We start from the raw sequence: 15,479 nt of genomic DNA, 5'->3' as shown, positions 1-15,479 counted from the left end.
TTATAGGTAAATTAATTTATATACTAAATTGTAATGTATAGTTTTAATTGAAAAAAAGCGGGTAAGGAGTTGTCGTTCTGCTGTAGTGCTGTACAGTAGGTTACAATTAGATCACTGTAATATATGGTACTAAATTTAAATTCATACAATATCATTGCATGCGAAAAACAATTCTGAGTGGAGACGGTTTGTCAGTCTAGGATATTTTGACTTATTAATTTGTAAATTTTCAATTTAATACATTTTATTAAAATTTAAACTTTAATCGGTTATATATTATATCTTATATATATTTTTAAAAAGTGCCTATGTATTTTTGATATTTTCCAACTACTATTATATCAATTTATGTATTAAATGTTCAAACTTTTAGACCCAATGAAAATTTTTTTTATTTATTTATTAATACGGCTTCAACATTAAAGTCATTAGCCGGGAACAAAAACATGTTTACAAGTTATTTACAATAATCTTAATATTTAAATTATTTAAATAAAGGAAATACAATATAGTACAAGTATATGGTGATAATGGTATAGGTAACAATAATATATAACTATTTAGATTCTATTATATAGATTGGTTATTTTAAGGAATGTTATTAAATAGTTAAAATTGTCTATACTTAAAATACCTCTTATTGTTAGGTGTGGAAAATTGTTTCTTTGTTCGGTTAGATTAGGGCATTCTAGGAGTAGGTGTGCTGTGGAAATCGGGGCGTTGTTGCAGAGTTCGCAGTTTGGTCTCGGCTATCTTCTCAATAAGTGGACGTGTGTGATGTTTGTGTGTCAAATTTTCATCCGTGTCCATATCACTTGTTGTCTTCTCGTACTTGAGGAAAGATTCGGGTTAGGTGACAGAAAAGGTTTTATTTGGTATAATTTGTTGTTCAGTTCCTGGTCCCAGAGTCGTGTTGGTGAATCTTTTTGCTACTTTTTAAGGCGTTTCGGGCAGTGTCATTGAAAGATGAAAGGTCTATTTTGGGGATATTGATGTTGGTGACGGCTTCTTTAGCTGCTACCTACATCAGCTTTTTCATTTCCTGGTATGTTTTTGTGGACAGGAATCCACATGAAGGTTACCGAACGGGCCGAACGGGGGACAAGGGAAGAGGCTCTTTCTTGTATGTTTTTTATTATTTCATTTGATGTCCCTTGTTTTTGTATAACTAGGATAGAACTAAGGGAATCGCTGGCTATGTCTGGTTATTAAGAAGGACTTAGTATTTTTCCAATTTTGTTCCAACGAAAATTATATTGACATTTATAGAATAAAAGAAAAACTTATGAAGAATCATGTATTGTGTTTTCAAATCTTAAATTTAAGCAGATAAATTCTTATGAATTTCTAACTTAAAATAATTTATATATTTTCGTGATTTTTACGTATTTTATCAAAATTTGAACTTTAAACGCTTATAAAAAAAATGTTTGATAATTTATTTTTGTTATTTTTCAACTACCATTACAACAATATATTAAGATTCTTGTTTTACATTTTCAATCCTTTTTACTCAACGAATAACATTTTATTGATATTAATAGAAAAATAATTTCAAATTTCAAATGTCTGTAAATAACTTGAAAAGATTTGAAATATTTTGAAATTTCATCAGGTACAGGAAATGCCAACATAAAAATTCAGTGAAAACTTCATGTATTACGGGTAGATATTTGTTTTAAAGTTACACCAACATCTAAAATCGATTTTACTTAGTAATTCCCGTTTTTCTTAAATATTCTTTTTTCCAGCGCTTTTGAAAACTACTAGGAATTTTGACCTGCCTAATGCACCAACTAGATTCACTTTCCAACCGGAAAAGCTACTTAAATTGATAATATTGACATATTAGTATATTACCTCAGCAACTTATCGTCTACACATACACATAAATAAATAAAACACACTATACATCATAGTAAAATCAATACATTCATCGCTCCCCTCAAAACCTAAAATAAAATCACATGCAATGTCCGTGACTAACATGTTTTCTAAATTATCCAATATGCTTCGTTTGTGGTTATATTTATTACCTCACGATTAACAGCCATAAGAGCCAAGCCAATACATTTTTTGAACTGGAAAATGGGATAGAGAGCCAGAGAAGGAACCGCGTTAGCATTACTTCTCCTCTGACTCAAAATATTAATTATATGTCATTATAATAACTGTAGTTCATATAATGTACATATTATATAGTTGGAGTATTTATTTCAGCGTTTATATATTACCATATTAAGAAAAAATAGTGCCTACATATTACTTATTAGTTATATAATATTAATAATATATAGGTAGGTACTACAATAGTAATATACACTTTTAGCCAAAACACTTGCAAACCTATAATATGTATACAAACCTATTATATATACATACATTCAAATTACAAACGTATTGGAAAACAAAATAATAACGGTCTAACTTCTAATGATAAGCATGAAGACTTCCATCGCCATAATAATATTATCGTATGTCCGTGCAGGTGTATTTAAATTGTATATCTAACACGCCGTGCTGCGTGACAATATTTTAACTAAAAAAATTATTGTACATTATATTATATTTCGATTTCTACTCATTTTATTACATTTGAAATAGAATTTTATTTAAGATAATTGAAAACCTTTTTATTATTCTGCGCTTACATATTTTTTAGTATACTGTGTGGCTCACGGCTCTTATCGCTGGACACCATTGAACTATATAGTTATATTAGTATAATTAATTTTTCTACTATATACGGTTATAATGCGGTTAGGTGGCTTAAATATGATATATAGGTATATGTAGTCATGTAGATAGTAAATATAGTACATTATTATAATATAGATAAGGTTTTAATCAGTTTAAGAACAGTTCAGTTAAAGTTACTTATTTAATAATTTAATCCAACTACAATGTAAAATATTTACCTATGTGCGTAATCGTGTTGTGTTTACTCATATTTAAAAAGGTAAGAAATGCGTTATCGTACTGGACTGATTCTGCATTGCTTGCATCCACTATTTGTTTAGACCTCTTTAGATCTCTGTGTAACCCACCCAAAAACATAACGACCCATAATTTTGTATCGCAACCCTGCACACTTTTAGAATCCCTGATATATATTTTGGCGAATCTATAGTATGCAGTGAATACAATTTATTAAATATAATAATTATAATTTATAGCCCATATAGCGAGGTGGTAAACGGTGTTATAGTATAATATACATACTTAGAATTATTTATAATATCTTAGTTGTAATATTTTTCGATAAGATAAAATAGGTGAGAAAAATATTAAATAATTAATTATGAATAATATATTTTAGTACATTTTATTTGAATATTATTTCTAAATAATTCTTACTTACACACAGATACATATCAATATAAATATATGTACAAACAAAGTTTTTGCAAACAAAATTGGTAAGTATAGTAGTATATTATGATGGAAACGGGGGACGGTTGCACATCAAATATACTTGCCTAGGGTGGCAGAATATTTTGGGTCGGTCCTGGATTCGTATTTACAATATAATATATAAATTACAAATTTACATTCCATACAAAATCAAATTTTCACAATGATAATGATGACAATAATAATAAAATTAATGTAATAATAACAAGTTTCAAGCATCTGATTATATCTACACGATCTAATCAAATTAGATACATTTAATATAATATACTATAAACACTATTGTCTATCAAAAAGAATTACATTATAAGTTAGGTTCCCATGTTATTATTATCATAAAATTGTGTGGTGTATGCAATAAAGCAAAAACTAAAAATAATTAACTATTATAATAATACGTGAGATACTATTTTCCTGATATAATAAAAAGATACTTAAAATTAATAAAATTATTTGATTTCATTAAGATAACAATAAAATATTTTCGGTGGTTTTGGAAAAAGTAAAATTTGCTTATAATAGGTATAGGAACGCATCAAAACTGTGACGGACGGAAGAAGAAGCAATTTTTTTATTTGAAGAAGGATTTGCTCAAACACGGAATCATGTTATGTTCTCATATACATATACCTGAATTTATTTATAACATAAATAAATAGCCATCAAAAGTAATAAACACCTATAGTATCTTTGTAACGATAACGCGTAACACTTGTGTATAAAAATCGGTATTAATATAGCTTTTGTTTAACACTATAATATCCGTTTATATAATACGCTCTACAACGGAAAAAATGTATTTTTTAAAATAGCATTAAAGTTTTAATGGAGCTTGAAAAATATTTGAAAAACATACGAAACGGTGAAGAGATACGAATATGGATGTGTAGTACAGGGCGAGAAGGCGCCAAAATCGCGTAGTTGCCTTAATTGACGAGCTTAACTAATGGTAACTATGTGAACTATTAACATATAAGTTGTGGGCCGATAGACGCGGAACACTAAATCGTGCTGTATAATAATATAATATGATAATTAAATGTTTGTACATGTGACAAGCAGAGTAAATTTTCCGTCTAAAGATTCTAACATAATAAAATACGAATAATGGATTAAAACGCCATAGGCTTCCATCAAGAAATTAAACATTAATTAATTAAACATGATTATATCACAGTAAAAATAATTTAAAATATTTTATCCTTTTAAATTATTATTATTTCTCATAGTAATAATTATTGTTTCGGACGTCTTCAACGTGGTGGACGGTTGTTGGCCCCACCACGGTCTTCGTCTCATACCGGATCGCTATTCCTGCCCACCGAACACATCATTATGGAATCCTGAGATAGGTCGTCCAGGGACGAGGTTTCTGAGGCTGTAACGTAGATGATAATAATTGATATACAAATTACGAATATTATTGTTATAAAGGCGGTGTGCTTCGATCGAAAATCGACAGTTTTTGTTTACCTGGATTTTGAGGTATATAAATAGGAGATCCCCTCTGGTGTGAATGATTTGACGAAGGAGGCTGTTGAAACGAATACGTGAGGTGTAGATTTATGTGCCGGTTGAAATGATTTTCGGAACCGTTTTGTTGATGGTGAACTGTAAAACGAAAAAAAATAAATATTTTTAATATATAATTACTAATCTATAATAATAACCTATTAACAATACACTCCAATTAAGCGACGATAATTATATTCTAAGCCATGTTTATTATAGAAATACGTCTTTATTAAATGATATCTTTATATTAGCCATGAGGTGAATATTATAGTGTCGTCGAATTGCAGGTATAGCCAGGTAGGTATGATATTAGTATATGTATTACGCATTTAAGTTTTAAAATGCCTGTTGTGTAATACATACGTAATCCGGATGGAGTGTTTTTCACTTTTCCAGTGTGCAAATGCTTTTTTTGCCTCGCCCTAGAATTCTGAAACCACACTTGAGTAACTCTTTTGCTCAGTCCAGTAATTTGTGCTATCCTTTCCAAGTCTTGCCCGTCGGGGTTAGAATCCAATTGGAAATTAGCTTGCAGCACTTGCAATTGTTCTTCAGTAAATGTGGTCCGAACTCGTTTTGCTTTATTCTTGCTGTGATAACTTTCCGAATCTCCACCCTCTGCCGAAAAAAAAATTAACAATGTTATTTTTTGATTAATATAACACATTGAGTATACGTCATTTTACCACGATTCAATTATGTTTTCATTTAAACTGTTAACATTTATATTTACTTAAAAAAACACAACTACACTATACTGTTGCTGCAGTTCCATCGCCGCAAACAGCTCCTCGGGTAATATCTAACTGTTTTAATTAGTTCGGTTATATTTCGGTTATAATAATTTCGATCGTACTTTATATTTGAAAAATCTAATAATCTTATAATTGATTTTGTGGCGATACTAGTTATTATACCGCTTACTTAAATATACTGTACCTAATGTTTAATTTAATATCCGAGTTTTGCAGGTTGTTTTCAGGGACCAAAGCCAGAAGTAGATCATTTCAACCACCACCCGTATTTGTCCCAGTGATTGAATGTATCGTAAATCGTAATTACAGAGGAGGACTTAACCCTTATCAGCGCGATTCAGCCGGATGTTCGCGGCGCTTTATACAATCATTAAATTCAACCTCGGTGACTGTGATTTGAATAACTAACCGCGAGCAAAATTATATGTCAATACAATTTATTTAATAAAACAGACACGCACTCGATGATGATTATTTCTGATATTGAAATGTTAACTAACACGTCATATCGATGTACATTATGTGGTAACCCACACATTTATACCTATTATGTGTTGAATAATAATATATTATTATATATAAAAATATTTCTAATATTCCTAATATTAATTATCTTAATGCATGCATAAAATAATATTCAATTAAAGCCAACTGAAAGGGTAATAATTATCTCGGGTTTCAAAGTAATGATATCACACAAATCCTCGTGTTCCACTTTTACATTAATTATAAGGTACTTTCAATCGAACGTTGAGGAATCATTAGCAATAGCGATGTCTGCAACGGATAAATTGACCAAATTTGTCGACATAACAAAATAACACTTTATAGATATAGAGGGTGCATGTTCCGGCAATTTTATTTCGTGTACCACTTAAGCTTTAGAGTTTAAAAGACAGTAATTAGAATACAATTATATTTTTAAAATATTTACATTAAAACATTCAATCTTATAGAAATATTAATCAAAAGGGTAGAAAATAATAGGGATTAAGATGAACAACATACTAAAATAAATCATTTGTATAAATCATAAAATTAATAACATAATTAATCACATAGGCCATTACCTAAACGTATGTGCTTTATGTTCAACTAATATACAGCAATGTAATTCTCAAATGATACCTATATAAAAATAATTAGTGACTGTTTGCAACCCGAAATAATTTTGTCGAGAAGTATTGACGATTTTTATTTTATATAAATTATTTTTCATTTTCATTTTTCAAAGCAGAATATTGTTTGAAAAATCTAGTACCATTATACATATCGAATTTCAAGAAAGAGCCAATCAGTACTTAAAGTTTTGATGAGCAGTCTAGAGAGGAATTTTGGGGTGTACTATATAATATTATGTTGGCCTACAATGGTCGTCTCATATAAACATTATAATATAATAGTTGTATTAATTAGGTAACAGCTTAAAATTTGATTTTTATAAAGTTGATTTTGAATTTTTCAGGAAAATAATTTGATTAGTTACAAGTAATAAAAAATATGATGTTATTCCACACATAAGTTGCCATTCAAAATATTAATAAGATCTAAAAAATGAAAAAAAATTGTTTTTTTTAATGACTTAAAAATTTAAAATTATGTAAAAATATTACCATTTTTCCTGAAATGTATAGTGTCTTACCTTTAGTAGAATTATCTATATAATTATACAAGAAATTTATACGTCACAGAAATACTAAATGAATCCTGTATATTATTATGTTGTGTGTTCCAGCATTGCAGCTAGAATGGTATATAATATGTGCGGACGATCGTCATCGCGAATGTAAACGCGTTTACCATTATCGTGATTTCGGGGGCGGTATCACGGTACATATTATACACGACGCAGACGTTCGATATTTCTATACAGGTCTTCTAGTGATTTCAGTATACCATATATGTTATACATATTATAGAAATACGGAGGTGGCGTCGGTGTGAATTGAATCAGAAAAACGCCGTATATATAGACGATGTATTATATTCTTTTGCAAAGGCGGCGATGACATCATATATGTGGGCGGCCGAGGCGAGAGAAAACGCACGGGGTGGTGTTTTTCCTCCCGTATGGCCGTATATACACACACAATATATATATATTTTTTTTTTATCGTCGGAACTATATAATATTTGATTATCGCGAGTAAATTTGATTTGGCACGACGATTTCACGGTTGACGGATAAACAATGGGACCACCCCATCCGCTCACGAACCCTTAACGCGTACGCAGACACACACACATACACACTTACATATATATAAGACTACGAGATTGACCTAATTAAACGCACATTCAGGGTCACCGAAGGGTTGGTCGGATCTCGAGCGGACACGACGTTACAAATAAGACATAGTTAATTGGACCGAATCAGACCGAAATCAAAGGGCAAACAGGCGAGTTCAAATGTATAATAATATGTTTTATGTAAGACATTGTAAGTACAGAAATTACAGTGGCTGCCTCGGTGATATAATTAGTCATTTTAGTGGATTACTATACTATAGACATAAATGCGGCAGTGACACTATTTTTTCTAAGTTAATAACGATAATATTTCCTAATCATTTCAAATTCTGTCTAACTGTCTTGGGTAACGATAAGATATTCATATTTCATATAGTCATTATCATGAATATCTACGAATTTGAATTTTTTTCTAGCAAATAAAATTAATAATCATTATCTATTTATAGTTGTTAGTTTTTAAGCAATATGAAACCAATATTGTGGCTCATGTTTATTTTCAAATTAAAAAAAAATTGACATATTTCAACATTTAAAAATATATACAAAAATAATACATAATATTTGTATTTTATTGTATATACATACTCGTATAGCAATAATATTGCATTCTCGTACAAATGAATTATTATAATATTATGTAAAATATAAATAAAATATAATAAAGTTTTGTGTTCTTCTTAGACCCATTAAAACTAAACCTAAAATTAATATATGCTAAAATATAATATAGTTAATATTTATATTACATTAGAAAATAATTGGTCAGAACATATAAAACTTTGAAAAATATTTTTTTCTGAATTATATTATTAACTGTATATTAATGTAGAAATATATTTCAAAAATTAATCACTTGGAAACGTATTTCATTTGGAAAATATTTTTACCTGGAAACATACACTTTTGAAAATTAAATGCCGTTGGAAAACATTATTTTGTAATTGTATATATTTTATTTTTTCAGAATACTTTTCGTTCAAAAATGTATTTTGTTTAGACTGTATTTGCTTGGAATTGTGTATACCGTCACTCAATAATATAAATGTCCAACAAAATATTATTCTGTTTCAGTACCTACATTACAGCTTCATCAATAAAAAATTTTTTACACAAATACGTTTCCAATATAATATTATACTTCGAACGATGATCTATTGATCTTAGACCTGAGTAGAATGGAGACCTAAATGACACATATTATAACAAAGTAGAGCGGAAAAAACTAGAATTGATCGAAAATGTCCTAAATGATCAGTAAAAGCAAAAAAGAAAATATTTTAAACTCATCACGATTCCAAAGAAATATGATTCAATAAAAACACAGTTTCAACAATGTAATAGGTACCTGATTCTAATGGGGTATTTTTCACGATAGTACGATTCTAAACCAATAATTTACCAAACTCGTCCTTATCGTTATTACATCTTAGATATCATTTATGAAGAATGAGAAGTATTATTTTTGAAATCTAAGCAAGATATTTGGAGTTCCAACTAAAAAATGTCCTACGCAAAGCTACTGAGGGGGGAGGGGCGCAATTGCTTATACTTAATAATTTTGTATTGTGATAAATTTTTTTTAATATAATGGTATTAAATATTATATATATACCTGCAGTCATACCCACCTATATTTATAATATCCTATTTAATACACTCAAATGGACACAAATAAAGTGACATAAATCCAATTTTGAGAATGGGATGATGATATAGTACCTATAATTATTAGGGTCTGTGGGTGAAATTTATAGCCTTTGACCGATTCTGTCTTTAATTATGCATAAATATGTCGTATAAAATCATTTTGCTTACAAAGCTGCAGTCCGGATTATTGTGTTAGGTATATCTATATTTAACCCGCGCGTATTATTGTATGAAAATCTATTTGGATTTCAAATAAGGTATTTACAGTTGGCATTTTATATCTATAGGTTCACTAGGTTCACGACGACTTGATCATAATAGTATAGGTACCTAGTGTAAATATGAGTATTTAATGCGTATATTATGACGAGACAAACGAATAGAAACAAAACGGTGAAAAAATTCACCGACAAGCATATTATTTTTTTGTTTTGGTTTTAACAATAAAACAATAATAATAGTAGGAATAATAATAAAATATAGGTGTACCTGATGAGCTTGTAGTACCGCCGTCCACGATGTCCAAATAATGAGGTTTGCATAGAACACGACCTTCGTGCAGTGCAAACTCTTCACCCGTGTTTAATTGTCGATCGCAGGCGTCGCACCGGAAACACGCCAAATGGTAAACGTGATCCCTGGCCTTTCTCACCCAATGCGAAGCGGAAATGCCTTTCGAACACTTTGAACACACGGTACCGAAACTCCTGGAACACAAACACCGACAAATTAAAATCAGTTGCACTGTACGGAAACAAGTATATTATTATATGACATAAACGTCCAAAAGTGTAAAAATTACATATATTATTATCATCATTCGCGTCAAAATCTGTAGGACATAATAATATTATAATTGGCGCCGATATAAAATAATACCCAAGACGGATGTATTTGATCAAAATAAATCGATTAAAATATAGGTAATCACGATATTGCGTGTATATATAAGCTTTTTGCTAGTATAAACGTGTAACATATTGCGTATATATTTAAGTGCACTGCATAAATTGACCTATAACCTAATATTCGGACACACTGTAAATTTTCACCCCAACACGCACAACCGCGTCATCCTAGTTTCCCGTGAATTGCAGAACACATACTATAATAATATAGTAACGCGTAATCATTAATCGTATAAATCGACGTCCAGCCATGGCCGACGTGGACGTGCCGTGCTTTGAACCGTATATACATAAATTATATTATGTACACACAATACGTGTCAATATATTAAACATGTATGTAGGTACATATACATAATTTGACGTTTCCGCGTCAACTGCATCGGTGTAGTTAATTGCACAAAGGCCATATAATCCGCTCGTTATATACGTACGCGTATACCTATATATTATTCAACGACGATTTTACCCGTTTAACCGAACAAACATTTTGCAAATGTCATAAAGGTCGGCAGCGGCCCGGATGTGAATGTCGAACGCATCGTATAATAATAATAATGATACGTATAGATAATAGGTCGGTACTCGAAATTTCCGTCGGGTAGAATATATAGAATAATATGACATTATACATAAGCTCAACATAGTATAGAATATAGTATTTACGTGTGTGGTTCGTCAGTATACTGTGATATAACACATTATTATAACATTCGACATGAGTGATATCTATCGAAGATCGCTGTAGAATGCCTAACTCGCACGTGGCGTAAACAATAATTATTTAAATAGACGAACGAAATAACAAATAAAAAATGCCTTGTATAAAATAGTACACTAGGTAGTGTAATATCTCCCGTTGTGTCACCTGTTTGTCTAGGACAATTTTATGGGCCAGTAGCATAGACATATTATATCTCCAAATAAAAATATCTCATAAAAAAAAAAAAGACTTTCCAAAACAATGCATAGAATAAAAGAAGGCATTTAACTTAAAACAATAGGTTAGGTTAAAATAATTTTACTCTAAATAGGTAGATATACGAATTAACTCCAAAAAACGTGTGACATAAACGGTGTAGATACCTACTATAGAGTTGCATTAATATAATATATTTTATATATTGACTTATTGTCAACCGACCATATCGTTTTTAAGCTATTATATTACTATTTTTCTGGTATAAAATAATATATTTTTTCTATTCCGAATCATATTTGACAAAATTTTATCCTTGGCGTATAGTATTGGGCGTAACCGGAAGAGGCGAGTGACAATACGTTATATATGTATATAGGATTGCAATGAAAAAAAAAAACTTAAAAGTGAAAAAAACAATTTGTAATTTTTGTCACTGTTTTAAAATATTATTCCTTTTTAAGAATATTATATTATTCTAATAATAATTATCCCTTATAAATATATGCAAAACAAAAGTCACGAATTGCATAAATTATATTATAATATACCTTTAGGAACTATATAGTACTATACCTATATAAAATACTATGACCATCATGGTTCGTGATGATATATTACGTGAATTAAACATTATTAGTACAATCATCGATGATAATTCTTAATTTGTGTGATTGGAAAAAATGGTAAGTTTAGGATCACCAATTGTGAATATTGTGCATCGCCGTGTTTAAAAATTATAAAAATTGTTATTTGTTCATCCAAAGTATTTAGTTTTAGTTTATTTTATATGCACTATAACACATATTATATGGTATAGTCAGGAACAATTAGATTTTTACTTTGAAATTTAAAATATAATATATTAATACCTATATTATAGTGAATATTACTTATTATAATATACAGACTAACCTACGCGCAGTAAATATAATGACCCGTATATTATGGCCTCGAATTCTCGATGAAAATAAACAGAAGCGATAGAGTCGTAGTAAAAGCTTATATGTATACATTCATACAGACAAAGGGAAATCTTTTTGAATAAAGTTTTTTTTAGAAGGAAAAATAAGAGTTTTATTTTTTGCGTTCGGGGAATGTTTATATTGTCCTCGTATTATGCAAATAACGGAAGGAAACAAACCTTGGGATTACAACAAAAATAAAAAAAACGAGAGATAGATAGAGAGAGACAGAGTGACTGAAAATGAGTGGTAGAGAGAGAATTCGGTGCGGATGGTAAAAAGACCGGGCGTGTATATGAGGGTTGGAACCGTGGTAGAAAGTTTCATCCGGTTGAGCGCGTGTGCGGGCGTGCAAAGGCGGTTAATCCAATTGGCCGTCCAATCAGCTCTGGCAAAGACTACCCCCCCCCCCCCTGACTTGGTCGATCCCCGTCCGCCCCTTCGACCACCTCGATGAAAACAGCCCAAGCTGCAAATAGGGATAAATAATTTAAGACTTGACGCAAAAATGCACTGCATGGGTGACATTCGTCTGTATAATTATGTGCGCGACTGTGAGTGAATTTATACGAAAACATGCGAATCATATTTATTTATTTTTTGTTAGACATGCACTTAAATACTTATTAATATAAACATAAGGTTCATATAATAGGTATATGTACACGTATGAGGTTTCTGCGTACACGTAATTCAGTCGAGATTTTCCAAAAATGTATAATTTAAGATTATTTTAATTATGTATAGTATAATCATTGATTTTATAATATATATATTATAAAATCAATGGTATAATTAATAGCTCATAGCTGCATATACATATCGACGTTGACTGCAGTCAAACTCGATCAATTCGTTGAGTCGTTGGAGAAACGATAGTTGGGAGGAATAAGTTGCATCGACATCGCAAAATTGTATCATCCTCGTGTCGATTGATTTTCTTAAACTTTACCGACTCGCAACAGACGTATACCATTTATTATTTTCGCAAGCTATAAGTATTAACAAAAGCTAAACTATACCAAAGCGCCACAGCTGATTTAAATATTTTAAACCTTTGTACACTTTTTGAATTTTTATCCTCGACATCCGAGTACATAATTAACTTCAAAGTGATAAAAAAGTCCTTATATACCGGTGCTCACTTATAGCGGAATACTCGAAAAATTGTATTAATTATAATAATATAATCAGATTAACCGATAAATATTGATTTATTTAATTTTTGATATAAAACTTAGTACCTATCAAAATTCTAAAGCATACATTATTTTGAAATAAATGAAAGTTCGGATTTTTGTACTTAAAATATTAAAAAATAATAATCTAAACATCTAAAAGTATTGAAAAATCTAGTCATTTAAGTTCAAGAAGAATAGTCGATTAGTACAACGCCAAACGTACCTATATTTAAAAACAATCGGTATTTTATTATCATATTACTGTCCACTAAATCTAGTATTATTTATTTACTAGTGTATAATATTATGATAAATACGATTTATAGTAACTGAATAAAATAAATGTTTTTCGTAAATAATAATTAAAAAAAAATATATTTGAGCTCAGGATTAAAGAAATGCATAAAAATTTCAAACTCATACCTATTTATTTCTGAATTATACTAAACTTGTCATTCACATTCATAAAATACTAAGGTGAGCTTCTATAGGGGTCGTACAAAAATATGTAATCACTTAAATTATTACGGTGCAAAGATCAGTAGAAAACATCTCAGTTTTTCGTATGTAATGATTGAGTTTAAGTTTAACACATCTATCATCATGTACTCAATGATTTTCCAGGATTTTCTATTTTTTTTTCCGTTATGATATTACTATCCTATATTTTTAAAAAGAAAAACCTACGTAATTTCAACAAAATATTTTTTGTTCAAATAGCTGTAGTCAGATAATAAACAAATAAATAAATATATCAATAGTATAGTATTAATAATAATGCTATAGTATAGGTGCTTTTTATTGACTTATTTTTAATTTTTATAATTCATTGTATGCCGTTACCTACATATAGTACCGACCTACATGTTCGATATTCTAACTCTAATTTTAAAGTCTCAGAAATGATTATTTCTCAATATTGTAGGTATAATAGTAAATTAAGCTTGGTGAAATGATAAAATAAATTGTTTTCTCTGAAAATTAAGGCTATTTAATTAAAATAAATAAACTAATTTGCTTTTATTAATAAAATTAGGTAAACTTTAAATGTGTAATCTTAGGTGATAATTTGTAAGACTACCCATATGTAAACGGCGTAATTCTATAACATATTTTTTAATTTAGATACACATAATGGGGTGGATGGCAGACTTTGTCACTTTCGTATCTTTGCCATAAATTTGTTCTGCCCCACTTAAGAAAAAATTTAAATATTGTGCCCATATGTATTTAAGTTAACCAAATTTAGCTGTTATACGTAGATAAGCATATTGAACCAGGAACGCGGTGGATTATACCTAATGAAATATATTATTATATTATATACGTGTGTAGTATATACAACTACTCTACGACAGTGGTATAGATAATGTTATTATGCAAGTTCTCTGTACGTATTATTATTATTACTTTATATACCGACGAAGCGTACACGCTGATATAATACGATAACATAATATGCTTACATTATACACATACATATTATATACATATATATATATATATATATATATATATAAAGATATATCGTTAGAATAATACCCAAACTCCGAACTAAATATAAAGTATATACATTATTATTATTGTATATATGTGTGTGTACACTCAAAACCCGTCGATGAAAACGTCCCACCGCGACGACGGTTGTTCTCCTTTAAAACTTAATAATATAATATTCGTATCGACAACAAACGAAAAATTCGTCGTCACCGGGTGTACCCAGATAGACATATTATATAAGCATCTACAGTTTTCGAGATTATTATATTACGCTGCAGATCCACGCTCAGAGGCCGTCGCTCACCCACCGCGGATCTGCGTGTATAATGGCATTACGCGACGTGCGAATAACAAATATTATAATATACATATATATGTATAAACGACAAACGCCGAACGAGAGAAAGAGAGAGAGACAGAGA

The 15,479-nt window shown here is 29.8% G+C and overlaps 1 protein-coding gene across 2 annotated transcripts in view; it reads right to left on the bottom strand.

Annotated features, from left to right (window-relative positions):
* Positions 1 to 3,299: 3,299 nt before the first annotated feature.
* Awh (LIM/homeobox protein arrowhead) overlaps positions 3,300 to 15,479 on the bottom strand; it is a 57,767-nt gene continuing 45,587 nt past the window's right edge. For both annotated transcript variants that reach the window (XM_089221042.1, XM_089221041.1), the window contains 4 exons: positions 10,074 to 10,291; positions 5,293 to 5,547; positions 4,888 to 5,025; positions 3,300 to 4,792 (listed from right to left, as the gene is read on the bottom strand). In XM_089221042.1, coding sequence (XP_089077168.1) covers positions 4,710 to 4,792; positions 4,888 to 5,025; positions 5,293 to 5,547; positions 10,074 to 10,291 — 694 coding nt within the window. In that variant the 3' untranslated portion in view covers positions 3,300 to 4,709. The remainder of the gene's footprint in view (positions 4,793 to 4,887; positions 5,026 to 5,292; positions 5,548 to 10,073; positions 10,292 to 15,479) is intronic.

Source organism: Diuraphis noxia, unplaced genomic scaffold (genome assembly GCF_037042655.1).
Source record: "Diuraphis noxia isolate RWA-SAM2 unplaced genomic scaffold, SU_Dnox_SAM2 contig0002, whole genome shotgun sequence".
Lineage (NCBI taxonomy): Eukaryota > Metazoa > Arthropoda > Insecta > Hemiptera > Aphididae > Diuraphis > Diuraphis noxia.
Note: the sequence above shows the minus strand (reverse complement) of the source record. Positions and strands in the feature narration are given on the sequence as shown.